At 48.7% G+C, this 26,024-nt stretch overlaps 1 protein-coding gene across 2 annotated transcripts in view; it reads right to left on the bottom strand.

Annotated features, from left to right (window-relative positions):
* Positions 1-26,024, bottom strand: part of CNTFR (ciliary neurotrophic factor receptor) — a 192,150-nt gene that overhangs the window by 130,229 nt on the left and 35,897 nt on the right. The window contains exon 2 of one of the 2 annotated variants that reach the window (XM_030467803.1): positions 23,412-23,516. In XM_030467803.1, the coding sequence (XP_030323663.1) occupies positions 23,412-23,516 (105 nt within the window). The remainder of the gene's footprint in view (positions 1-23,411; positions 23,517-26,024) is intronic. The other variant, XM_030467804.1, reaches the window with a different exon arrangement.

The raw sequence follows: 26,024 nt of genomic DNA, 5'->3' as shown, positions 1-26,024 counted from the left end.
GATTGAGCAGGGACTCCTGCGTCACGGCGAGGCACCGCTTGCTCCTCTGCAGCACATGGCCAGAATGGAGCAAATACCTCACAATAATTTCCCATGAAAATTTTGCATGTGTTCTCCAGCAGTACTCCAGCTAAAGGTAAGAAAGCTGTGCATGGGAGCCGAACAGCTTACAAAATGCTCATGGAAAGACATCTTTGAACTCAGACATGAACGTGCATTTAGTGAACTGGATGCAGAGAGACAGTTCTCGTCCTGGTGCCATTCATCCATGACACCAGAGATGCCCTCCACCATGAGCAGGACCACAATAGAGTGAGACAACGTGGAGTCAGAGCAAAAGGACAAAAAGGGAGAGGTGTTTTCCTCCTGCTTTCATGGAGCCCCAGAAAGATTTTGCAAAGATTTTGGGAAGAATGCTGTCCTCCCAGAAAAAGATAAAGCAGAGTGCTTTACACACCAGTGTATCAGCTGCCCTCCTTGGAGTTGTAGGGAGCCCTTCACTGAGATATCAACAGGCTTTACCTTTCCCATCTCCCTTATAAATGCACAGATGAATGTGCAGGAGCTCCTGGTCCCCAAAATCTTTCCTGCTAAATGAACTGCTTGCTGGCAGTTCCATGACTGGAGCAGAAAGGAAAGAAATTCATCATATGAAACACCAACTGCTCCTGACCAGCAGCTATGATCTTCCTAAAAGCCAGTTCCTGAACACAGCATCATATTCTCATAATGTGAGAAATGTTTCAGATATGACTGCAGAACAGCTGGTACCACACTGGAAACGACCACAGTGTCACTGGGACAAAGGTTTAGGTGAGCAACAAAGCCTGGGTGCAGATGTTAAGTCAGCTGGCAAACCTGTATCTGAGCAAAAAGGTGGTATTTGGGGTTTTTTTGTTTGGTTTGGTTTTTTTTTTTTTTTTTGGTGGGTTTTTTTGTTTGGTTGCTTTTTTAAATCTATTTAATGCTTTTTTGATATTGCAAAGAAAATCTTGGTTCCAGCTGACTCTGGCTTACTATAAGGTAGTGGAAGTACAAGCTAAAGTGCTGATCTGTCTCACGGGGGTGGCATTTTGTCTTCCATTTCTGTACAGTTTTCTAGGAATAGGTTAAAAATTTTCAAGAAAAACTGCAGTGCACAGAACAGCAAAAAAGGCAGGAGCAGGGGGGTGGTCCACAAAGGAGTGGAGGAAAGGTAGAAAGTTAGGTCTTACAGCACAGACTTGTTTTTCATGCCTTGTCCAAGAAGGCATCCAGTGGCTTTGGCTGAGACCCCTATTAACACAACACCCAAAAGAAATTACTCTCTGCAGGAAAACAAACGGGGCATCAGGATCTGCAGCCAAACACTTATGTATCACAGAAGGAGAGAGGAGACAGCAAGAGGAAATGAAAAACAAATTCCAGAGCCAGGGACGTGCGGAGGGGTGGCTGCGGTGCAGTGCTGTCTCTGTCGGCAGAGTGGGCTCTGCAGGGGATGGGATTAAGCACTAACATCCAGTGGAGCAGACATGTCTCTTGTGAGGGCAGGGGTAAAGGGGAAGCTGCTTGGGTCTTTTTACCCTGAGGGTTGCATGGTTGACTGAAGCACTGGTGGGAGCTGGAGATGATAAACATGATTATGGTCTCCATGGCTGGGCTCTGCCGGCCAGGCTCCCTGTTAGAGGAGCAGGACTCTGCCATGAGATGATGCCCACTTGTCTTGTGCAGCCATCCTAGGAAGAGCAAAAGGAATGCACAGAGAAGGAGAAAGGGAAAAGGGAGTGGCGAGATGCGGGCATTAAAATATGAATTGGAGGAGATGGCTGCATATGTACTTTTAAGCCTGCCCAGATGGGATGACACAAGTAACTAAGTCCCCGCACACCATTAGCACATCACTTATTAATCTCCCATTCATGAGAGGACTGCAGATAGTGGAGTCTCATCTTCTGCCACTACAATATTTTTCAGCAATTCCTCCTTCCCTCTCCCATTTTATTCCAAGAAATCATTCCAAAAGCTAGCAATGGAGAACTGTGATTTGATTTACCTTTTCCTTTCTTTCCACTGAAACTTTAAAAGAAACAAAACCAAGCAGAAGCAGCTCCACAGCAAGTTTCCATCTAGTTCTTTCTCCACACAAGAATTGCTACACACTGATGAAAACTGAGACCCTTTGGAAATTGACATGTAGCTTCTCCGTCCATCTCTACCCACAAAAGATTATCCAAACCTCCAGTCAGATTTATTCTAGGCCGATTATTTGCAAATCATTTGAGTCCAAGCACCCTAAAACACAATATTCCACTCCTATTATTTGCTAAAGAGCTTCAGTGGACCAGCAAATTGCCCACAAAAGTATCTGATTTTCACCCAAAACCTCTGCCACTGACTGCCTCTCACACTGGGACCAAGGCACCTAAAGAATAATTCTGCACTGCCGTGGCAAATAACAGCACCTACTGCTAATATGTATATGCTGCAAGGTGTGAGTATCTATACTGCTCTTTTCTGGTTTCAGAGATACAACTTGCTTTCTGGGTTCAGTAATAGTTTCAGCAAAACCATGGTCACAAGCGATGCAGTTTTGGAAGAAGCAAGCAACTCATTACTCTGCTATTTATAAAACTTTAAAAATACATGTACAAACATAAAAACATCACCTCCCCCTGCTCCTACAAATACCACCATATTTGATCAGACCTCATAAAAACCAGATGCTATCTTGGAAACCAACTTCCTTGTGAAAATAAACTGCTGGTAGTAAATCCCAGGGCAAGCATGGGCAGCTGCCCCAGCACGTTGTCTGCCCATGGCTTGCCACTTTGCAGAGTCTCAAGACAGCTAGGATAGTGTTAAAGCTCTCTGCAAAGAAGGAAGAAAATGGGACAATCCATAAAAAAACTCGCAGCAACTGCTAGCAGGGAGCTGGGCTTGGTGTGTGGGTTTTGGGGCGATGGAGAGGCAGCCAAGGAAATAAAGAAAAAAAAAAAAATAAATAAATAAAGAAAAAACCAACAACCCACAACCCATGGATGTCAGCAGGTTGTCAGTGTCTTGAAGGCACTGCCATAAAATCCTCACGCAGCCAAGGGCTTGCTGGTCGGCGGGAGGGCTGGCGAGAAAAGAAAACAACGCGCCGGGTGACAGCAGAGGCTCCGTGCAGGGAGGCTGTCAGCGCCTGGAGGTGGCGGGGAGCCTTCTGCTCCACCAGCCCAGGCTCCAGCAAACCCCGGTGGAGCGTGCGAGTAGGAAGAGAAGGAATCACACGTGGTCTCCAAAGCGCGTGGGGCTGCTCCCCCGTGGGCATGGAGCGCCAGTGGTCTCACAGGCAGCCCGAAGCTGGTCGCATCACACAGCCATCAGCAAGCAGCACCAGTGGGGTATGGAAGGTCAGCCCTGGTGTTCAGATGCCGGACAATGCTTCCCAAGCTCTCTGACAAGAAATGAAAATGGGCTGAGAGCAGAGGGATGAGTGTCCCGGATATTCGGCGCAAGGAAGGACGTGGAGTTCTTGGAGCGGGCACGGCCACCCACAGCTGTGCAAACAACCCTGCTGAGAAGGTGACTTACCTTGGCCACCGGCCGAGATCGGAGACTCCCCCGCCTCCAGGAAGCTTTTTTCTCTTGCCCAAAGATGGGACAAATGACGCTGAGGGCTGTGTCCCAGCGGGGAGCTGCAGTCTCACAGAGTGGTGCATTAAATGAGCTGGTTTGGGTAAAGACCCAGCACTGAGAACCACTGTCAGCCTGTCTCAGCCCAGCACATACCAGTTGCTCCTGTTTTCATTTATCCTTGCAACTGAGGCAAGTTCCTCTGCCAGCTAAAAAAGCAGTGACAGTGACTGCAGGTGAGAGGCTTGCTGTGTTGCTTGGGTCTCATCCCCCACCACAGCATCCTCCCAGCACTACAGCTCACATTCTGCATCCGGTTTGGATGGGCAGGAGAAATCGTATCATAGAATCATGGAGTGGCTTAAGTTGGAAGGGACCTTAAAGATCATCTACTCCAACCTCTCTGCCATGGACAGGGATGCTTCTCACTCAGACAAGGTTGCTTAAAGCCTCATCCAGCCTGGCCTTGAACAACCCCAGGGAGGGGGCAGCCACAGCTTCTCTGGGCAGTCTGTTCCAGAGTTTCACCACCCCGGTACTGAAGAACTTCTTTCTAAGATCCAGCCTAAACCTGTTCTCCTTCAGTTCAAAACCGTATCCCCTTGTTCCATCATTGGACACTTAAGAAAGGTGCCTCTCCAGCCCTCCTGGTAGGTTCCCTTCAGGTACTGGAAGACTGCTGTAAGGTCCCTCTGGAGTGTTCCTCTCTTCAGGCTGAACAATCCCAGCTCCCTCAGCCTCCCCTTTTAGCAGAAGTGCTCCAGCCCCTGGGTCATTTTTGTGACCCTCTTCTAGACTCATTCCAACAGATCTCTGTCTTTCTTATGGTGGGGACACCAGAATTGGATGCAGCATTTGAGGTGGTGTGAGGGGGAGAAGCACCTTTCTTAATCTGCTGGCCATGCTCCTCTTGATGCATCCTAGGATACTGTTGGCCTTTTGAGCTGTGTGAGCACACTGCTGGCTCATGTTCAGCATCTTGTCAACCAACACCTCCAAGTCCTTCTCTTCAAGGCTACTCTCAACCCACTGTGTACCCATCTTGCAAATGCAAGGCTCCAATCCAGGAAGGATTCACGTACTGATCTGTGAATATTCCTGTTCCCTATCACCTAAATGAAACTAACTTCAGATGGTGAGAGAGGGTGGAAGGGAGAATGATCCACAGAGATCCTGGGGGAATCGGATGCCTGTGGGTGAGCTGGCTGGACACTGAACAGCAAAAAGCCATGTGAGAGCCTGGACATGACCCCAATGTTGGTAGGTCCCAAGACCCTCCCCACCTCCTCTGGTGCTTTCAGTCAGGAGAGGAAGAAAAAGGACTGGCCAGTGATTCAGGATGTCCAGGCCATATTCCTGGCTCCAGAGCAACTTCCCAGTCCTGCTTCAGAGGTGCAGAGCTGAGGAAGGGTGAAAGTACTCCCAGCTCTGCCATCCAAACACAAGGAAAAATACTGGGTTTTTTTCCTATTTTGCCTCCCCAGACTAACCATGACAGGCAACAGATGGAGTTTCTACAATAAATAAAGATGGAAGGGTTTTTAATTGCCCAGTTCCATGTATTTTCCAGAGATGGAGTTGAAGAAAGAGGGGGCACCCAGTGTGATCTCTAAATTTTTGTTTCCCTAGGCTCCTTCAGCCTGCTTCCTCCCAATCCTTTGTGCTACTGCAACCAGCTTTTATTTTTGGAAAAATAAACCAGAACAAATGACAATAAACACAGGCAGGCTGAGAAGGAAAACCACTGGGAATGCTCCAGATCCTGGTGGGGATCTCCTGAGACTGCTGAAACCCTGGAGCCCGTTTCTCCACAATGTGAGATGCAGACAGTGGTGGGAGGTGTGGACCTTTGTGGAGGATGTGGACAAGAGTGGAAGATGTGGATAGTGATGGGAGATGTGGACAGTGGTGACAGCCTCACTGAGTGACCTTCCTGCCCTGCCCAGGGACCAGTTTGCCCAGCCCCAGCTTGTAAGGAACTCTCCCCAAGCTTCTGGGCTTGGTGTGATTTCTCACTGCATGCAGCTATAGGATCGATTTGGGGAGAGGAGATAAAGAGCTGCCCAGCCATAAGCAGAGCAGCCCCAGCAACAAGGCCACAGGGTATCATAGCTTGATCCTGGGGTCTGGTGGCAGCAGAAACCACCATCTGCAGTGGGCTGAGTGGATGGGGACTTCCCAGCATCCCTAGGAGGGCAGGGAAGTGCTGTGCTGTACAACAGCCATGGATGAATTCAGGCTTTTCAGGGTTAGGACCAGACATACTGTTGAAAAAGCACTGCTTAATCCAGAGCAAGTCAGCACCCAAAGCCATGCTAAATCCCATTGCTCTGAGGGTACTCGTATCACACGACTATGTCTATCATATTTTTCTATGTGTCAGCTTCAAGAACCCCCTAATCCCTGCTAGCTCCTACTGACAGGGACTGACAATCTCAGGCAAATAACACCAATTGAAAAAAAACAGAGGAAACATTCAAGTTAATCAGAAAAATAAAATGAGAGAGGGAAGAAGACCTTGTGACACACTGGTTCCTGCCTGCCACTGGGAGCACCATCTTGAAATGATTCAACAACCAAGCCATCACACAAAACCCCAGATGCAAACACACCAACTTCTTTATGCAAAGTCCTTCTACTAGCTTTGAGCACATCTTCCAGTCAAAAAGCACACTAGAGGATCTGCTGAAGATGGTGGAAACCAAAAACCAACCAAACAAAACCCCCCCAAAAAGCCCCCAAACAAACAAAAACTACACACACACACAAAAAACCCAAACAAACAAAAAAAACCAATCCCCAAACAAAACCCAAGAATACCAACCCTTTCCTCAGATGAAAACCTTACCACAGGGACAAAGCTAACCCACAAAACCAACACAACAGCCTGCAGAAGAAAACAGGCGGACTAAAGAACAACCAAAAAACGATACTCTTAGGATGGGCTTCAAGAAATGGATCTGACAACTCATATTTTATATCAAAGCCAGGAATTGTCTCTTAATTCTGCGTTGCTCTACCCTGGTGCCACATCTTTGCAGGACCATTTTGGAGTTATAGTGGCCCCAAAAGTCACTCCCTACCCCAGGTACCACCAAAATTAGCCCTGAGCTGCAAAAGATCATACAGTGCCCTCTGTGGGACCACTCCATTCAGCGTTACCACTTCCAAGAAGGTGACCTGCCACCTGGGTGCTGGCAGAGACACCTGAATCTGTTTTCAACACCAAACAAGCACAAAAAATCACCCCTCAAAACCAGCCCTTACTGTAGAAGAACAGAGGGTTAAAGTCCCAATTACAGAATTGGAAACACAGTTACCCAAGAGAAAAATAAACCAATAACAAAAAACCCCAAAAACACAATTCCAGATTATATTTAACACTCAAATTCCTCCTTAATTGCTCCAGTGTCTCAGCCAGCTTGCAGGGGAGGAGTGGGGACTTGAAAATTAGCTCCCCCCAGGGCTGCTTCCCCCTGGGGAGCTTTCCCAATTTACATTCCCATTGTGTTTTTTAATTAGTACATTCCTACAGCTTTTCTGAGAGTCCCAACACTTCCAGGGCTGTGACAGTACTTTATAAATAATAAGTCAGAGGGAATATTCACTGTACCCCTCTTCATTCCTCCCAGTGTCCCAGTTGGTGGCTCACAGCTTTTGTAGAGACCACACATGGTCTAGAGCAGCCCACCACCACCAGCCCCAGAGGTGGCCTTTAGTGGGGACCTCAATCATATTCCTTCTGCATTTTCTTCCCACCTTGCAAGCCTCCTATTTGGGGTCCTGCTTCCTGGATGGGCTTCTTCCTGGTGAAACATTTAGACTTGGCATCCTCAATGATGTGGTCCTTATGCTGGTGAGAAGGGCTGGGAGATCACCTCAGGTGAAGGTCCTTGAAGTCATTTGGCTGTTCAGTGGCTGTATGGGGAAGAGTCCTGTGGGCAGTACTCTGCCCACATGCATCAGTGGCTCAGCAAGCCACTTTGTAGCTTGGGCCAGAGCCATCCCAACCTCAGCATCACCAAGCACAGAGCGTGCTGCTCCTCTGTACCAGGACCTGGGCAATACCCTTCAGTCTATGATTTCTGGCACCCTGCGGATGCATGAACTACTTTATTGGGAATCAAAATAGAAGGGAAATTCATTTATTCTGCAGCACATCAGTCAGGGATTGTAGAAATGAGGGCTGGACAAAGCCCAGGACCCCTTACCAACAGAAGCAGTGGGAAAGCCTCTGGAACTTTCAGCCACACAAAGGTGTCACCCACATTTCCCTACCAAAAAAAATGGGAAAAAAAAGAAAACCCTAAGTAAAGGAAAGACAACCCATCACAGCCACGCATCAGAGGCTCCAACTCAACATTTTCCCAAGTCTCATTAGGGATGATTTATGAAGGCTGACACTGTGGTTAACCCCTGACCATGTCCCCACTGCTTGCAGGGCATTTCACTGCCTGCCCTGGAAAGCCCAGCAAAAATATGCAGGAGGAATGATTGTGTTTTTATCTCCCCTGTTAGCACAATTAGGTGTTTTGAAGGAGACCCATCGGATCATCTCACCTGCAGCAACCTTCATCTGCCCTGGCCCATGGGATGAGTCCTGCAGGCAGCAGTGCTGCTCTCACCATGTGCTTTGCATGCACACACATGGCACCGCTTGGCAGAGGTGGCAGGCACTCATAACCCACTGTTTGCAACCCCATCTGGTTCTGACACATCCATTATTCAAAGGCATTTGGCAAAGACCTTGGGCAACTCACTTGCAGAGTCCAGGTCAGTTCACGAAGCTCATGAATCCCCAAACTATTCGTTGGTCATGCCTGTAGCCAATCTGTGAATAGGTTTCTGGCACATTTGAAAGGACCTAGTGTTTTCTGAAAACACCTGCCTTCTGAGGCTGCAAAAGCTCACATATTTCCATTCCTGTTTAAGATGCAGATCTAGCTCTCACAGAGGTGGGAATAAGATGAAAGCTTGACTTGTCTGCAAGTATAGATACCAAGAGCAACCCTTGCCTTTTTAAGCAATCTCATGGAAGATCAAGTGACCACCAATCCCCTTGATGGATTCAGGGCCTCTGAGCCAGGGTGAAAGGCTCACTTCACCATTCTCTCCACACTCAGAGATGAAAATGGGGCAGAGCAGAAGTAGATTCTGGTCTGGGACCTTTCTCAGTCCTGCCCAGTCCTTCTCATCCCACTTACAATGAGAGGGGAGTGAAAGGATGCAACCAGCAGCCTCTGCTTTCAGACCAGCTCCAACCTCAGAGTCATAACCTGGGACCGCAGGCAGTGTCAGCCTCAGGACTGTACTCCTGGTCCTACAGCATCCTCATCATGGTAACACCCCAGCCAGAGCACCATGGGTGACATGGAAAAAACACACTCAGCACCTTTATCTCCAGTCAGCTCATACTGTGCTCTCCCATCCATCAACCCAGTGGGGCAGCAGCAAATAGCAAAGCAGCTGTGTTAGGGTTTGCTATCTTGGATGTGCAAAGATGCAGTAAGTTTTTCCTCTTCATCCCCACAACTAAGGCTCTGCTCTTCTCATCCCCAGCTGCCTTTCTTGGTGCAAAGCCCCACTGAGGCTTGCTCCACCAGTGGGTGACCCATCCCCATCACAAATGGCAGCCCAGGAGGCTCTCTGAGATCAGGCACCATCGCACACCAGCTCAGAGAAGGAGCAGGAGGCACAGGAAGGGGAATATGAGATGGGGTTTGCTCAGAGACAGCTCCGTGCTTTTTGGCAGTACTCGAGGGCATTTGTTTTGAAGCTGTGTTTACATGCCTTTGATCAGACGTGTTTAACTTTTCTGGTTCGTGACAGCAGCAAAACAAGTTTGATACAAGGATAATGAAACCCATTGTGTGCCTGTATGTGTAAACGGCTTTAACAAGTCTGGCACATCAGTAACTCAAACTGGGGGCAGAAGAGGGGGACACAAAGACAGGGAGATATATCATGATGATGCAAAAAAAGTTTAATATATTGAAAAAAATTAAGGACTAATCCAGCAACAACAGCTCAATCTCAGCTGCTGGAGTAGTCCAAGTGGAGTCTGACCTGAGCCTGATGCAGAAGTGAAACTCCCTCCAGCATCATGGGGAGCTTTTCCTTAGCAGCTAAAGAGGGCAGCAGTATCAGGGCTTGCTTGCAGCAGCATCCCAGGTGAGGAGCAGCCCGTGCCTACTCCAGCCCCTGAAACTCTCCAGCAACTCACAAAATCAGTGCTATTTTTTGATAAATGCTGGCATCAGACCAGAGAACAAAAAGGAAAGATAGCTCTCAAAAAAGCTCCTAAAATAGCTGCTCTCCAAAATGCTATGGAACACCTGGCACAATTACCAAGGACGTACTTGCATATGTTTAGACCAACTGGACCACTAAACATCCCAACATCGTTTCAAGCCTCACAAGGCAATGAAAGCTCTCTCCCAGCATGACAGAGAGATGCAGAGCACTGCCAGCATCCTTGCAGCATGTCCGAAAGGACACGGGAGCCATGCACATGGTTGTGATCTGGCAAGCATTTCCAGGTGCTGCAACGTGAACAGACGCAAGTCAAAACCGCTAAAGCAGTCCCTGGCATGGGGTGAAGCCTCCCCACAGATTGCTGGCTGCTCCCACAGGGTGGTTTGGATGCAACGATCCTATTTTGGAGGTTAAGGGAGATGTGGAGTAGTGCAGATGCTTCAGCTTCTGCTGCAGAGCAAATCCAAGCATGTTTAATTCACTAGTGCAAGTGCCAGCAGAGAGACTTTATGATACAGTCCCACTCTGACCATGCTTCAAGATGAGGCATGCCACCACCTCTCCATTCTTAGCACAATAAATGAGCAGAGCACGTTGGCACAAGAGGTTTCCTAATGGCACACCACCTCACTATGCAACCTGTCAAACAGACACAGCCTTAAGCAGTGGATCTTAGTTGGCAATAGAGGGGGGAAGTGAATACTCAGCTGTGATAAATATTTAACGTGCTTTTAGTCCTGAAGAAGTGTAGCACTGAGGCCATCATCCTGTAAGTGAAAACCAAGGCTGATTAATGGGGGAATGTACTCCCATTTATGGGAGGTTAGGATCAATCCCAATTCTCAGCTATTTGTTGAATCTTTAATGCTCTTTTTCAAGAGCAGAGTTCCTTGGTGAAGGGCAGCATCCTAATAAGGCTGCTTTAACGGCATGGATGTTAAGGGGGTATAAATAAAAGCCCCCTGTGAAAAATAATTAAATGAAAAAGGAAGACTTCATGTGGTCACGGCATTTGCCTGGCTTGGAAAAAAAAAACCAAACCAGTTCTGAGGTCTTCACTCTCCTTTGGAAGATGTGTTTTCCTCTTTCAGAGCTTGTTGTGCCATCTCAAAGCTGAGCCCACAGTTACCCCCCAGACCCTCCTCCCTGCCTGTCCAAAGACAAGCCTCTGTTTAGGGGAGGAGCAGGTAGCAGCCCAACAGCTATATTGGATCTTTCCACATCCTTCACTCCATCTGGAAAGGCCTCCACCTTCTTCCATATCTCAGCCCTCTTCTCAGACCCACAGTTTCACCATCTCGTGCTCTACCTTTTTCCTCTTCAAGCAAGGTGGTCCCATACCACCTGCCATCTCGCCAGATCAGACAAATCCCCTGCCTCTGCAGCTATACCAGCATAAACCATATTCCCTCTTGTGCTCTCAAACACCCCCCCTTCACTTCTCTTTCCTCCACAGGCTTAACTGACAGCATGCATGCATTTCCCAGTGGAGCATCAAGGAGACTGTCCCTTGTTATCCTTTTCAAGTCTTCCAACACAACACCCTCCTGTGAGCTCCTGCTCTAATGCTTTCTTCCCCAAAGAAATTCCCTTTTGCTTTTCTGCCTCATCAGCCAGCAGAAATAACCCTTGCTGCCTGCAAACAAAACTCTCTACATCTCAGCCTGCCAGTCATCTCTCGGCTGCTGACAAGCAGAAAAAATGACCACAGACATGAGCCTTGTAATGAAGATTAAGATTCTTGCCTCCTCTCTCCATCTGCGTGTGCCTCTCCATCTGCATTATGCCTTCTGTTGCTTCTTTCCTGGATGTAAAGATCAACCTCCTTCCCAGCCATGCTGTTCCCATAGCCAGCACCCTGCACTGGGAACAAATTGGCCAATGGAGGCATGAAGGAGTGTGGACCAAAAGTGAGCCAGGAAAGGTGACTGCAAGAGGCAGAGATGGAAGGAGTACATTTGTGGCCAAGGAGGTCAGAGATGCTGGAGCCAAGCACAGGTTCCCATGAAGGGTTGGGTTTGGTGCCTCCTCGCTGAGCTGTTCCAGCTCCATCAAATCATCAGCTAGAACAGATTTGCTTGCCTGAGCTAAGAACGAGCTCTGGCTTGTTCCTGGGTGACAACAACTGGGATAAGAAGGCAATGTCACCCTCAAGCAGGAGCATAGAGTTCCCCTGGGCTCCAGAGCCTTTTCTTTTCCCTCCATCCTGCAAAGGGACCAACCTTAAAAATCCTTCCTCTCCACTCACCTGCTGAGATAGTCCTTAGAGGCTTCCCAAAAATGAGTCTGACCCCAAAACAGGCAGCATGGCTGGATAAGCTTCCTCCAGGGCTGAGAGTGCACAGCCCAGTGCCTTCCTACTCCCACCCCCAAGGCTGGACCACTCCTCACTGACCATGCACCAGGACCTATCAGCACCTCTCCCCTAGCAAGCCATTTCCACCGTAATTTATGATTGTCTCTCCTCATCCACCATTGTAAACAGGGACTGGGAGTAAAGATCACCTTTGCTGCACAATACCCTCAGTGATGAGTGCCAGACATCTGTCCATTCCCTGTGACAGGCCTCAAACATGCTTCCCTCTGCTGCCATAAAAATTCCAGGGAGATACTATGAGACAGGCACCTCTGCCTAACCTTAGGAAGCTGGCCTAGGCCCTCCTCAAACTACCACCAAAAGAGCAAGGAAGCAGAAGTATTCTGCTGTGTTGCTGGAAGCTGGCAGAGACAGAAGCTGCTTTGCAACCTGCTGGCATTAGGGAAAAGCTCAGGACAGCATCAGCATCTCAAGGAGGACAGCATTACACCTGATGCCTTGCCTTACCTCCTGCCCAGCAGCAGGGACACATTCACCACGTGGCAATGCCAAGCAGAAGAAGGATGGTCCCATCCCAGGGGAGGCACAACCAAGCCCTAGTTTGCAGCCAAACTGCCCAGGTGCTCTGGCTCCTTGCCCCAAATCAGGAGACCCTTTGGCAGAGCCACACGCTGAGGAAAATGATGCCTGTGCGAGCATTAGAGACAGGGTTGCTTTTGTTTACAGGCCACTGGCAATGGTGCTGTGTATCCCGCATCCTTCCCCAGCCAGGAGCAAGCTCCAAGAAAGGAAATTACACGAGCCAGAAGGTTTGATGGAATGAGCCCATTGGGCGGCTTGAAGATAGCTATTAATGGAGAGCTTTCTCTAATTGCTTTTGTATAATCTGGGGCTGCTAGGCGGAACTGGGTAATAAATGAAATCCAATTACATTTTCTCTCAGTATTTATTTTATTAAGTAGAATTCATCAGCTGATGAAGGGCCCCTCGAGGTAATGGCTCATGACCTAGTGTAAGGCACTTCTTTTATTATTATTTTCCCAACTTGAGGAAGCAGATAATTCAGTGCCCCAGTAAATGCAGACTTCTCCCCCTGCATGGTGACAAGAGTGACAGGTCCCAGGGCAGAGGGGACCTCTGCAGGGTGTGCCAGCACCCACAATGTGATCCCAAGCAGGATCCCTACTCCAGCTGCAGGAGCCCTAATGAGCACAATAAGTGATTGAACCTCAGATTCAGAGTGCCAGCCAAAATGGAGAGGGACCTGAAGCACACAGCTTATGTGGTATGTTCCAAAGGGATGCAGCAGGGATTGGTCCAGCTGAGGACAGAGGAGGAATCAGCCTCAAGTCCACACCACGCCCTTGCAAGCTGCAGGTTTTGGTGCTGGCATTGCTTGCCTAGGATGACCTCCACTTTGAGGGGCTCACAGACTTCAGGCTTAGTAGAGGACTAGGACTTAAGAGGTTGTGAACACCAGCAACTACAATTCATCAGACCCAGCGCTCTGCTCCAGCACACCCATGATGTCCAGCCTCGTGTAGCTATACAACATGGCACCTCAACCACCATTCAATGGGGGCTTGAAACCCAGTTTCTGGTCGGACAGACCCAGTTTCTTCCATGAATGCTGTGCAGTGAGGCTACTAGAAACACTGGTAGTCCCCAAAGGCACCCAGCCATGTCTCAAGACTCTACTCTGAGGACACCCTGTGCAGGCAAGGCATGACAGGGATGCCTGGTGCTGGCACCACTGTAAAAGGGACTCAGCTGCCAAACTGGATTTGCTGGAAGCTGTGGCACTGCTGAAGCACATATCCCAGGCCTGGGCACTAAAGTCCCCTCTTTGGGGTGCAGGAGGCAACAAAAACCATCCTGGGTTGGGAGGGGTTGCTCCAAGTGCACTCATCTGAGCTCCAGCACACATCCCTGTGGAGCAGGGAGTGGCCATCACAGAGGAAGCCCTTTACTCCTTCTCCTCTCCACACCAAAAAGCAGCAATGAGGCTGGGGTTTTCTGGATCACAGGATCCAGAGTAGGACCACTGCCTGTTTGCTGGAGCCCATAGTCCCTTCAGTGTGAGCGAACAGGATAACTCGGGGCTCTTGCATCTGGCTTCTGGGCTTTTCACCACCCCTCTTTTCCCATCCAGATACTGACTGATGTTCACCCCTTCTTCTCAAACCCAGTGCAGACAGCCACAGCTCACCCAGCTTTCACTGCCATCTTGTCATACAAGCAATTTATCACCTGCCAGTGAGCACTCGTTACAGACAACAGACTCCAGCGTCCACTAATTAATGGGAAATACTTAGAGAGGCATTGCACACAGGCACAAATCTGTCTGAGTAGTTTCCTATGGCATCTACCATGGCTGTATCCACATGCTTCAAGAGCAAGCACAGGCTCCAGGAGACACAGCAGAGGTTGTGAGCAGCAGCCAGGCTCAAAACAAAGAGGAATCAACACTACAGGGGGAAAAAAACCCATCCTGGCAGGTGATGGAGTAGGATGATTTTATTCCTCTAATTACTAAGAAACTACTCATTCTAAGGGAACAGAAAAAGGATGATTGTTCAAAAAACAGGGGCAGTCAAGCTGTGTCCCAGAGTTGCGGAGGCTTTGTGGTGAAGCTTATTCCCACAGGACACCTCTAAAGGGATCACACACTCTTCTGCTGCAGAAACAGCTAATGCTTTCCCAAGCCTTGCATGGCTGCAATCCCCTCCCCAAGCCTTCCACATGTCCACCACGGCAGGGTGAGACCAATCTCCTGGGCTGAGAGCAAACCCAGGGGTGTGAGGGCTGTGCCTCTGTAGCCTCCCATGACCCAGTCCTCATCTGAGCAGCATTGAATGGATGCCCACCAGTGGCTGAGCCTCCACACCCCTGGGTGAACTAAACATAAGTGATGTATGGGTTTGCTGGAGAGTTAGTGCTGGGTTTCAGAAGTGCCACATTTTGCTGCTCCACTGCCAGAGCAAGCCACAGAGGGTAAGGGAAAAATGGTTTCAAGAGAGATCTGCCATAAATCAGCTGGATTTTTGATTTGGGAAGAAAACATAAAGCAAGTTTCAAAGACCTAAACATTGTGTCAAAAATAAGTGCTTGATCTTTTTCACAAGTGAGCTTTCACTTTCTTCTGCTGAGGCTATTGATCAAGCACAACACAGAAACAAGCTACTCCTGTTGATGCGGAACTGTTTTTCACCAAATGAGCCATTCATATGAAATCTTTCGCCTTTTCTCTTTGACTCGAGAAGCTACGTGCTCATGACAGCCCAGGATTTATGCTCACATGAGCCTTTGTGACTAACAGACAGACTAGATTCATAGTGAAATGCATCATCAATAAATCACTCAATCACTTCTCCTGCCCCCAGCACAGGGTTGAAGTCTCAAGTAACTACTCAGCACTTTGTCAACCTTTACTCCAGCAAAGTCTGGGTAAGAGACCTCAGGATTTAGCCTATTGATTGCTTACCATTGTTTGTGATGCCCTGCATGAGTTAGACATGCTCCCTTCAAGCAAGATTAAATACCTGGCTTATGGCATTGGGATTCAAGGGAAATTATCTTTTATAAGCACAGGAAGAGACAAGTCAAATTGCCTTGTGAAACGGTCCATCACGGTGCAAGGGTGACCCCAACCCCCTCCCCATCTTTCTGCCGGGGAGGGTGGAGGTGCTGGCTCTTCCTCGGGCTGATGTAGCAAGCCCCAGGGCTGTGCTACGTTTCTGTAGTTAAACGCAATCTCGGCTGTGGCTCCAGCGCTTCTGAGGCTCTCAGTTCCTCCGGTAGCGTTTTGTTTCACGAACAATGGAGTGACAGGTCCCTGGGCAGCTTTGAGCAGCATCCCCAGCTCAAAGGCAGCCTAAATACCTCCGCCAATCTCCAGCCTTTCAGTTTTCACATTCGTTTGAAGTTAAGCTGATCTAACTTGGGTGAGTGGGCGCAGACAGAGTCACTCAACCAAAGCCAAAGCATGTCACAGCAGGGATGCTGCAGACCCTGGGCAGTAAAGCAGAGACCCCTGCACCCAGGGACCGGAGCCTATACCCCCTGCCCCCACATGCCAACATCCATAGTCAATGTATTACTATAGATGGACATAATTATTATCCTGTCCCCCCTGAAGAACAATCCTGAGACATTTCCTTCCAGGCCATAAAGCAAGGAAATACAGCAACAATTTGCAAGGCTAAACACCTCTTATTAACCCCCTGGATGCTGCCTACCCAGCCCCAGCAGCTCCCCTTCCTTCTACCTAAGGAGGCAGAAAAATTGATCCAAGTCTGATGCTCAAAGCAAGCTAGGCGATGACCTGACTAGCCCTGCAGCACATAGGCAGAGCACAGAAAACCATTCTGAGAAAATAAGGCTGCAAATAAATTTCCCACAGGAATCCTGGTCCTCCAGGGATTTGCTCAGAGTGGCCCCAACTCCAGCACTGCTGGTGCTGCAGTTAGGATGACAGCAAGACTTCAGCCAGACCAAGATGAGAGTCTGCTGCTCCCTACCTCTGAGGAGATGGATCTGTCTGCTTTGTATGGCAGAGGCTGCTTCAGGGTTTTACTGATTACTGGTGTGGAGAGAAGCACAGAGACTCCACCACCTCCCTATGCATCCCTACCATAGCATGAATGCAGCTAAGCATGAAGAGTGCTTGGAAGGAAGAAAAAGTCTCACTTCTCCATACTGACACCACCGAACATTCTGAAAAAACCTTCAGCAACTAAAAAGCATGCAATTTACCCAGCAAAAAAACAAAAAACAAACAAACAAACAAAACCTGCAGAAGCACCTGGCAGCTTTGCGGGTGACAGGTGAGAAGGAATATAAAATCAAGGATTTACAGAATCCCAACTCAGGCCACCAGCCACTCTCTCCTGACACCACGGCATGCCTACGTACCAGAGATGGGCACATGGATTCCCAGGCGTTACCCACACACCCCTCTGTAAGGCAAGCTGATTTCCAAAGCTTGTCCTCCTTCCACCCTTGCTTTAAGAGTTTCTGCCTGGTACCCAGCCTCACCCTCTCCTCCGGGTATTTTTCATGCTGCTGTTTGTCCCTGTCCTTTACAGCTCTGCTTGCTGTCACTCAGGTAACCTTGCCTAGTAAGTAATTTGTGGCAAAGAGGTGTCACTGTGGGGAAGAAATACAGCATCACAGTGACATATAAATCTCTGGTACATTAATTGTGCTGGCCCCCACATACATGCCCCTCTTTTTCAATGTAGAGTGCAACAATTTAGGGCAAGAGGAATAAAAAAGAGCTGGTAATATGCGATCTTGCTGAAGGGCAGCACTGAGCCACTCTCCTTAGGGGCTGTAATAAATGGTGTGTGCTGTAAATTGCCCTAGAGACTTGGGGCCTCAGTAGAGGCTTCCTAGTGCTATCCAGAGCTTAAAAAGAGTTATCCTAAAAGGAAAAACAATACAATAGACATTGCTAAGTGATGCCATCAGTGCTGCAGTCTCTCTCCCCTACGAACAGCCTCATTGGTGCTGGGCAAACACAACCCTGGGAACACCATGGCCATGGAAGGGGTCTAGGTATGTGCAGCTGAGCCCCTCACTCCTCTTCCTACCCAGATGTAGGTCTCTCTCCATCACAGCTGAACATCTCTTCCAGCAGACCCCCACCAGCAGCCACTCTACTTGGGCATTAAGAGCAACAACCACAGGGAGAGGCAGGTCTGAACTTTTCTGCCACTGCAGTGGGTCCCTGCTGCATCGTATTGCCTGCCTCCCAGCTGACAACGCGTTCCCATGGCTCAGAGCCAGGACCCAGCAGGGCAGGTCCCACACCAGGCAAACACACCCCACGTTTGTGTCCCTGCAATCCCCAGCTCTACTGCACAAAACATTGGGCATCCACCACCACAGTCCTCCAGGAGCCACGAAGTCCCACAGCAGCTGTGACACCATCCAAAACAGTTTTGGAGGGAGTACAGTCCCTCTTGCTGTTATTTTTTTTTTTTTTCAATTGTAGTACAATGCTTGCCTCCATTAGAGTCCTCATTTACTGTATGATCATCTTGGTCATACTGCAGCTCACCATCCCTATAAAGCCACCTCCAGCACTACTGCTGCCTTACTTCCAACCCACAGCTCCTGTGCCAGACCCAGCAGAAAGTCCCTCTCCCACACCCACAGTCTGCAGCACTTCGGGGTCTCATCCACAACCTATCAAGCAGGACAGATGGAAGCCTTGCACTCGAGCTTGCTCCTGACAACGACATTTTTCTTGACATCTACGTCCCACCTGAGCAGTTAAATAACACTCCTGTGAATATAAACAAGTGGTAAAAAGTGCATTCACTAGACAGAGAGCTTGGGAAAGTGTCTTCACCCGCTTAAAGCCCATATGTGGTTTTGTAACAAAGGTATTTGCTTCCTGTCTTGCCCGCTCGTTAGAGGAATGTATGAGCAAAGCTAAGCAGCACCCTGGAGACAGACTAAAACCAAGCAGAGAGCAAGGGATGCTCAGCATACTCTGCAGGAGCTGGGCAGATGAGCACATTATCAACACCCTTGGGAGGAGAAATCTCCTTTCTCCCAAGCTCAGGAATGGCACGCATCCAGAAGCCATCATGCAACCATCCTGCACCTAATCAGGAGGATGTGTCAAAAAACAAAAAAACCCAAGAAGCAAACAAAAAACCAAACAGCCAAACAAAAAAACACAATAACAAAAAAAACCAAAACAAAACAAAAATCCCAAAACAAAACAAAAAAAAACCAAAAAAAAAAACACCCCACAAAACCAAAAGAAATAAATAGGTCTCACTTCCCAAGCCTGCCCACACACAACTCCTTCACTCCTGTAGCCATAATACACTGAAGCCTAGAAAAAAAAAAAAACAAACCACAAACACTTCTTCATGAAATCTCCAGCCCACTGCCATGGTGTGGTGGAAAGCTTGGGCACAAGGACACCCACCCCGTGTCAGCTTGAGTCCTGTCAGGCAATGAGCCCCTCATCAGCCAAGTGCCTGCTCTAGCAGCCAAGGGCCCAACAGCACACTGGGCTGCCAGAACCAACAGCACAGAAAGCCCTCTTTGGACCACTCCTCTTTTGGAGATAATAGTTTGCTGGAGTCCAAATACAAGACACCTGATGATTAACCAGAGGAAATGCAGCAGGGGCCACTGAGATAGCCAAGGAAGCTGCTAAGAAGACTGAGCCAGGCTCTTTGCAGCAATACAGCAAGAGGATGAGTGATAGCAGGCATGAGTTGATAGAAGGTGTTCCCACTGAATGCAAGGAGAAACTTCCACCGCAACTCTCAGTGCAACTCTACCACTTCACACCAGGAACTTAACCTGCATTTGGTTGCCTGTTTCACCCCACCTTTTCCACCATCCTCTCGAAAACCAAATGCTCACTGAAGATCTGTGTGCATATACACAGCAAGACCTGTGATAACTTGGCCTGAGGAACCACTTCAAATATGCACTTGGTGATTTAAATGTCAGTGATAACGTTTGCTGAAGGAAGAAAATGCATGAGACACAACATGCCAGTGGCCAGAGGTTGCCACTTGGGAAGTTTACTTGGGAACAGTGTGACAAACCTCTCTGCTGGCAGGGTGGCACAGCAGGTACCCCAGGAGATTAGGTTTTCCATGCTTAAGCTGTGAACACTCAGCTGAATTGCTACACTGCACTGGTGGCAGCTCTGCTCTGGAGACCTCCAAGTCTATGAAGATCCAAGAAGAAGATGAGAGATCATTGTCTCGGTGACTGACTCTACAAGAACCTGCAAGAACCCTCAGCTGCTTCAGTATTCCCACCTAAAAAGCAAGTCCTCCTTCCTCAGAGGAAGGACAAAGGCCACCTAGAAGCAGCACCACCATGGGCTATGCCTGGAGAGGGAGGACTCACCTGATCAGAAGGTAGAACAGGCTTCTTCAGACTCCAACATCACTAAACACTCAAAAACTGAATAACCCAGTGACAGCAGGAGAAGTTTGGCAAGGCATCTGTCCATCTATAAATAGAGCTGGACCGTGTGTTCTTACCACAGGGCTTTGGTGAGTTTGGGGCATTCTTTTTGCCTTTGCCACCAAGTCCCAGGCACCACAGATAACGGACTTAAATCGATCCAGCTCAACTATTACTAAACTTCCTACCACTGTGGCAGCATGCCAGTCTCAAAGACGACAAGAGAACATGTGTCTGTTCAGAGCCAACCACAAGAAGCAGACAGAAAAGTGCTTTAGACTTAAAAAAAAACCCCAAACAAACAAAAAAAAACCAAAAACCAACACAGGTGCTTTTTGCAGATTTGTAGATCAATCTACCTCTATTTTAGAGGTCGAAGAAAGTCAACAGAAACAAGATATATCATTGCTGTACAAGAAGCTGAGAAGTTGCATTTCTGTTTATGCTGCTACCAGCACTCCAACCATGGGCTCATTCTCCTGCTGCTCCCTGCCACGCAGTCCCGCATCCCTACTTCTCTGGCAGCAAAGTCAAAGGAAAAGGTTCCTTCCACAGTTGCAGTTCACCAGCCTGTAGTTTTTTCCAGGACAGCTTAGACCTGGCTGGGGTCTGACATAGCCTCAAAGTGTCACCACCACACCTCACACCTTGCTTGCAAGCAGCAGCTCATATCCTCAGCTCTGTGCGTGCAGGCTCAGCACGTAAGTTCACTTGAGTCTCTTGGGATGCTCCAGACAGTGCTGAGACCCCTTGTGATCCATTGCTCATGCTGGGTGATGCTGCAGAACCACCCAGGGCAGCAGCCAGCCCTCAGCAAACCAGTCCCCTCCTGCAGATTCATCTGCCAAACACCCACCATGCCTAGCACAGCTCAGAGAGGCAGGAATACCCTCACAATTCCTCTCCCCACTGCAGAGCACTACAAAGCAGATTCAGAATTTTTCTACCTCTTCTTCATTACTATGAAGTAAGCTTCATGACATGCCTTATCAAACCAGACCTAAATCACACCTGCTCCTCCTTAGATCCTGCATAATGTGCCAGCCATTAAAGATGCAATTAGACTGCATTTACAAATCTGTCAGGAGCTCTTGTCAGCCAGTCATCACTCATGGACAGGACCACTCACCTCCCTCCGGTGGAGCACATCCCAACTAGCCACCAGGAAGCGGATCCCACTGGAACCAGCCACATCCATTTCCCACAAAAAGCATCTCCTCTCTTCCACCCTCTGCCTCAGAGGGGTTAGGATAACGAGTATCTGGGCTGAAAAAGTGCTGTCTGTGGGTCCCTCATGAGCAAGCAAACCCCCTGTGCTGTGGGATGCTCAGCTCCAGTCACCCTCTTGCCCCACAGCACAGCTAGGCACAGAAACACAGGTCAGGATGAAACAGGGGAGTAGAAACACCCTTTCTGCTCTCCTTGCAAGGCTAAAATATGTGTAAATGTCTGCCACACACACCACTGATGCTCCCTTTCAGAACAAACCTGGGTGAGGTAGACCATGGCCATCATGCAGGGCAAGGACTGGCAGCTGGGGCACTGAGCCTGGCAGGAGGGACAGGCTACTGCTGCTCCCCTTTCCACCTCATTCCCACCCCTATTCCAGGCTCCAGCTTCTCCAACAACACATCAGCTGGGCCAGGCTTCTATTCCTCTGCTGCCATGTACAAGCAGGCACCAAGGGACATATCGCTCAGCAAAGCCAAGGAAGAAAGCAGTGTTAACCATTAGCATGTGGTATATGGAGACCCCTCATAAACTCTTCATTCCCTTACTCCCATCTGCTTTGCTCTGGGCCACTAAATCCAATTCAGCAGTGCTCAGAGCTTGTACCAAAGCTGCAAAACATTTGTCGGATCCCTGAGACTAGACCCATGGCTAATTTTACAGTGCTAATTTATCTCACCATATTATGCTGCTTTCATTTCATCCCCCCAGATCCCACTACTGCCAGCATACCTTGTAGCCAGCATGTAACAGTAATTAGTGTTATTAGCGATGTAGCCTCTTCGAGCTGCTCTATTTGCAGAGCTGCAAGCAGTCCCCTGGGTGGGTCAGTCCACAGTGAGGATGGAGAGGGGAAGAGTCCTTATCCCAAGCCCCTCCAACTATGCCACCCCCACACAGTGCTGAGTGCAGGGTTTTGCTGCTGCAGAGCATCCTGCATGCCCAGACATCAGCCTGCTCCTCATTGCAGCTCCAACAGGTGCTGCTCAGCCCTCTGGTCCCTTGACCTTTTAACTCCGGAGCCCTCATTCAGAATCACACACAGGAAGCACTTTTGTCCTTGCCTGTGGCTCAGCGGATAAAGGACTCTGACGATCCAGGGTGAAAGGAGTTGCAGAACACTTCTGAGAAGCACGATGCCGGGAGAGAAGGCACAGGAAAAATTCTTGACACTTCATGCTGTTTTGGCCAACAGTTTCCCCTCTTTGGTGTAAAGCTATTGCTTTTCAAAGATCAATGTAATTAAAGCCATGCAGTTTTATCTAAGTGGGAGGCTGTGCTAGTCAAACGGTAGCAATTTCCACTTAAGATGTCCTTGTCTGGCATTTAGAGACTTGTTAAATTTTAATTCATCAATTTAATTTCTCAAGCACAGCACCAGCAAGCACCGGCTTCCCCAGCACAGCTTTTTGCAGGATCTGCATCCCCAAATGAGGCAGAGCCACCCACAAGCTCATTCCCTGCTCCACCAGAGTCTCCATGGCTTGGAGAAGAAGACCCCCAGCAGAGGTGTCACCACAGCCCCATAACAAAGCACATATGCAACAGGCCTCAGAGGTGAGATTACCTTTTGGTAGTCTCATCACCATGGCTGGTGATGGGGGTGGTCTACTGAGGGGACACAGTGCTTCTCAGCAGAGCAACCCCCAGGGAAATCCATCATGTCTGCATGATGCTGGGTGACACCTTCCTGCTCCACAGTAGTTCAGCCACCACAGGGCCTCCGCTATCCTAGTTAGACCCAAGCTGCTAGAAGGGCTTTCAAATGGAAGGAGCTTCTCTGTGGAGAAGTGCAGTCCATGGCATGTGCACTCTCCAAGCTGTTCATCCAAACCTGGCCCTCCACAACCTAAATAACCACTGCCAGCATCTACCCTCTTTGAACAGCAGCTGTAGGGCTGCTCATGCACCCACACCTAAAAGCAAAACTTCTGCACACTTTAATAAACACCACCCTTGCCAAAAGACACATGGGCTGCAGCTCCACCACAGCCAGATGGCCCAGAGCACACCTACTAAGGATAACCCAGGTAAGCAGTCTGTTTAATCCACCTCTTACCTCTCCACTGGTCCAGAGTCCTTGGGTTGTCCCCAATTTCTCATCAACGTCTGGAGGATTCTTCTGGCTGCTTGACTGACCCTCGCTGCTCAGATCTGGGACTTTCTTCAACAAAAGAGAAGAGACAATCTGTCAGGTTACCAGGTGGAGCTCTACCATCACTTCAGGTTTAGAAATCAACTGAGGTAGGGGGGCATCTCTTTTCCTGCCCTGACAGCTAGGGGTAACTGCTGTAAACACGAAGGTAGTTTAGATAAAGGGCCCTCTCACATGAGCATCACAGCCCAGTGCCAAAGCACACATTTGCTTAATAATTTCGGTTTAGAAACATAAAATAAAAAAGGAGAAAAAGGGAGTAGGGAATACAGCAGCTTGAGGCATCTCTGATCTTCTTTAAAGACAGATAGAAATGCTTCCCAACCAAAAGAGCACAGCAACAGTAAAACATCAGCAGGCACCAAGGCAGCAGGCATTTGCCCATGACTTTTCTGCACTTTTTGCCTACCCAGCAAAGCCCCATGCACGTGTTACACCATTCAGGGAGAGGCCAATCCAAGTGAACTCAGGAGTGCGAACAGGAAAGCATGAACACACTGCTTTGCAGCACAGACACTGTGGACTGGAAAGAGGAGAGAGACTTTCTGCACTACATCTGACATGCTGCCTAGTGAGATGGAGGCTAAAGCATTACTGTAACCAGTGGTGCCTTCTGTTATAGCAGCAAATATGCTTTTTGTGTTAGACAAACAAATTATCAGTAGAGATCTGCTCTCATTATCTAGCTCTTGTGGCTGAGCTTGTGTCTCCCCTCACTCCCTCCCCCTTTTTAAATGCTTTCAGGAAGAAAAAATAAAAGTCTTATGGCTCTGCATTATTAAAAATGAAAAATAGGAGCCAACCTCCCCTGGCAAGAGGAAAGTCTGGAAGTCACTCCTGCAGAGACCCTTTCACAAGGGCAACAGCAACTCCAAGTTGGAACACCATGTGCTTTAATTAGCACTTGATACCAAGCTGATGAGCTTTGCCAGAGCCCTCCCCAGCACCACATGCAAAGTCTGGGCAGATCAGCAGGAGGATGCTACAGAAACCCATACTACGAACCCCATCTCTGCCCCAAGTCAATTGCAAAACCTAAATAAATAAATAAAGCCCAAACTCTGCTGGGTGCCCGATGAAGAAACTCTCATTTGCAAAGCACTGGGAAATAATTAAGAAGTTTTCCCAGAGCTTAAAAGGAGGGAAGTGGACTGCTTCTCATGCAGAGCATGGTGTGCCACAATTTATCATGCTTGTCAGGTGTCAGCCACCAAGAAATTTAACTCCAGCTGCCCTGAGCCCAACACCCGCAACCCCCATCACTCAAAACTGCTCTCCCCAGCACCCTTGAGCTGACAAGTGAGTGGCAAGGAGGGGAAGGAGCTCCTCCCCATCAAACCCACCCCTCATTCTGCAACGCCAATGCAGCTTTTCAGTCACTTGTGGGGTTGTTTTTTTTTGCTTGTTTGTTTGGTTTTTAACCTGCAGATAAAGCAGAACCAAGGCTACAGCAAATGATGCTGCTCATTCGTCACTACCTGGCAGGGACCCACCTGGGCTGTCACTCCAGCTTGGCAAGGATAAGATGAAATGTGTTTAATACTGAGTGCCACAAGGGAGCTTTTTGCAGCATCTTCTGCTCAAGTCATAAGGACAGGGCTGTTGCAAGGACAGCATGTTATGCCTGGTACAAAATGCAAAATCCTATTCCTTGGCCAAGGAGCGTCCCTGGAACCTGCCCTCAGGGAAAGTGCCGACATTTCCTTGCTACCTCCATGCCCTGTCCTGATGGGCTGAGCCACCTCTGGCACAGGACCAGCTTTCCCCATGGAAGTCTAAGCATGGATTTCCTGTTTGAGAACCTCAAAGTGAGGTCAAGTTATTTTTGAAGGAGTTCAGCATGTCCACATCAGGTCAGCTCAAGTCCTGATCCAGGTCCTTCAGATGGTACCACTGAGCAAGTGGGAAAAGCTGGGAGCTAGACTGCCCCCAAAACAGGAGCAGCCTTGACCACAAAGACACACAGGGAGAGTTGGGGCTGTTCAGCCCAGAGAAGAGAAGGCTCTGGGGAGGCCTTAAAGAACATTCCAGTGCCTCATTCCAGAGCCTGAAGGGGCTACAGAAAAGCTGGAGAGGGACTTTTTACAATGGCACAGAGTGATAGAACAAGGCAGAATTGTTTCAAACTTAAAAAAGGGTAGATTTAGATTACATTGTAGGAAGAAATTCCTTCCTGTGAGGGTGGTGAGACACTGGCCCAGGTTTCCTAGAGGAGCTGTGGTTGCCCCTTCCATGAAAATGTTCAACGCCAGGTTGGATGGGGCCTGGAGCAACCTATTCTAGTGGGAGGTGTCCTATCCCATGCAAGGGGTGATCTTTAATGTCCCTTCCAACCCAAACCCTTCTATGACCACAGCTTAGGCAGGCTCATGTAAGGAGCAAATATTACCAGCCACAGAGCAGAGATGAAGCCTGGGGCAGATGCCAGAAGGGGGACTTGCACCACTTCTATGCTCACCCCACAACACTCAGGACTTGAGGTCTCAGCAATGCCATGTTCTAGACACTTCATCAGTA

The sequence above is a fragment of the Calypte anna genome, chromosome Z (assembly GCF_003957555.1).
Source record: "Calypte anna isolate BGI_N300 chromosome Z, bCalAnn1_v1.p, whole genome shotgun sequence".
Classification (NCBI taxonomy): domain Eukaryota; kingdom Metazoa; phylum Chordata; class Aves; order Apodiformes; family Trochilidae; genus Calypte; species Calypte anna.
The sequence above is the reverse complement of the archived record's forward strand: the minus strand, read 5'-3'. Positions and strand labels throughout refer to the sequence as shown.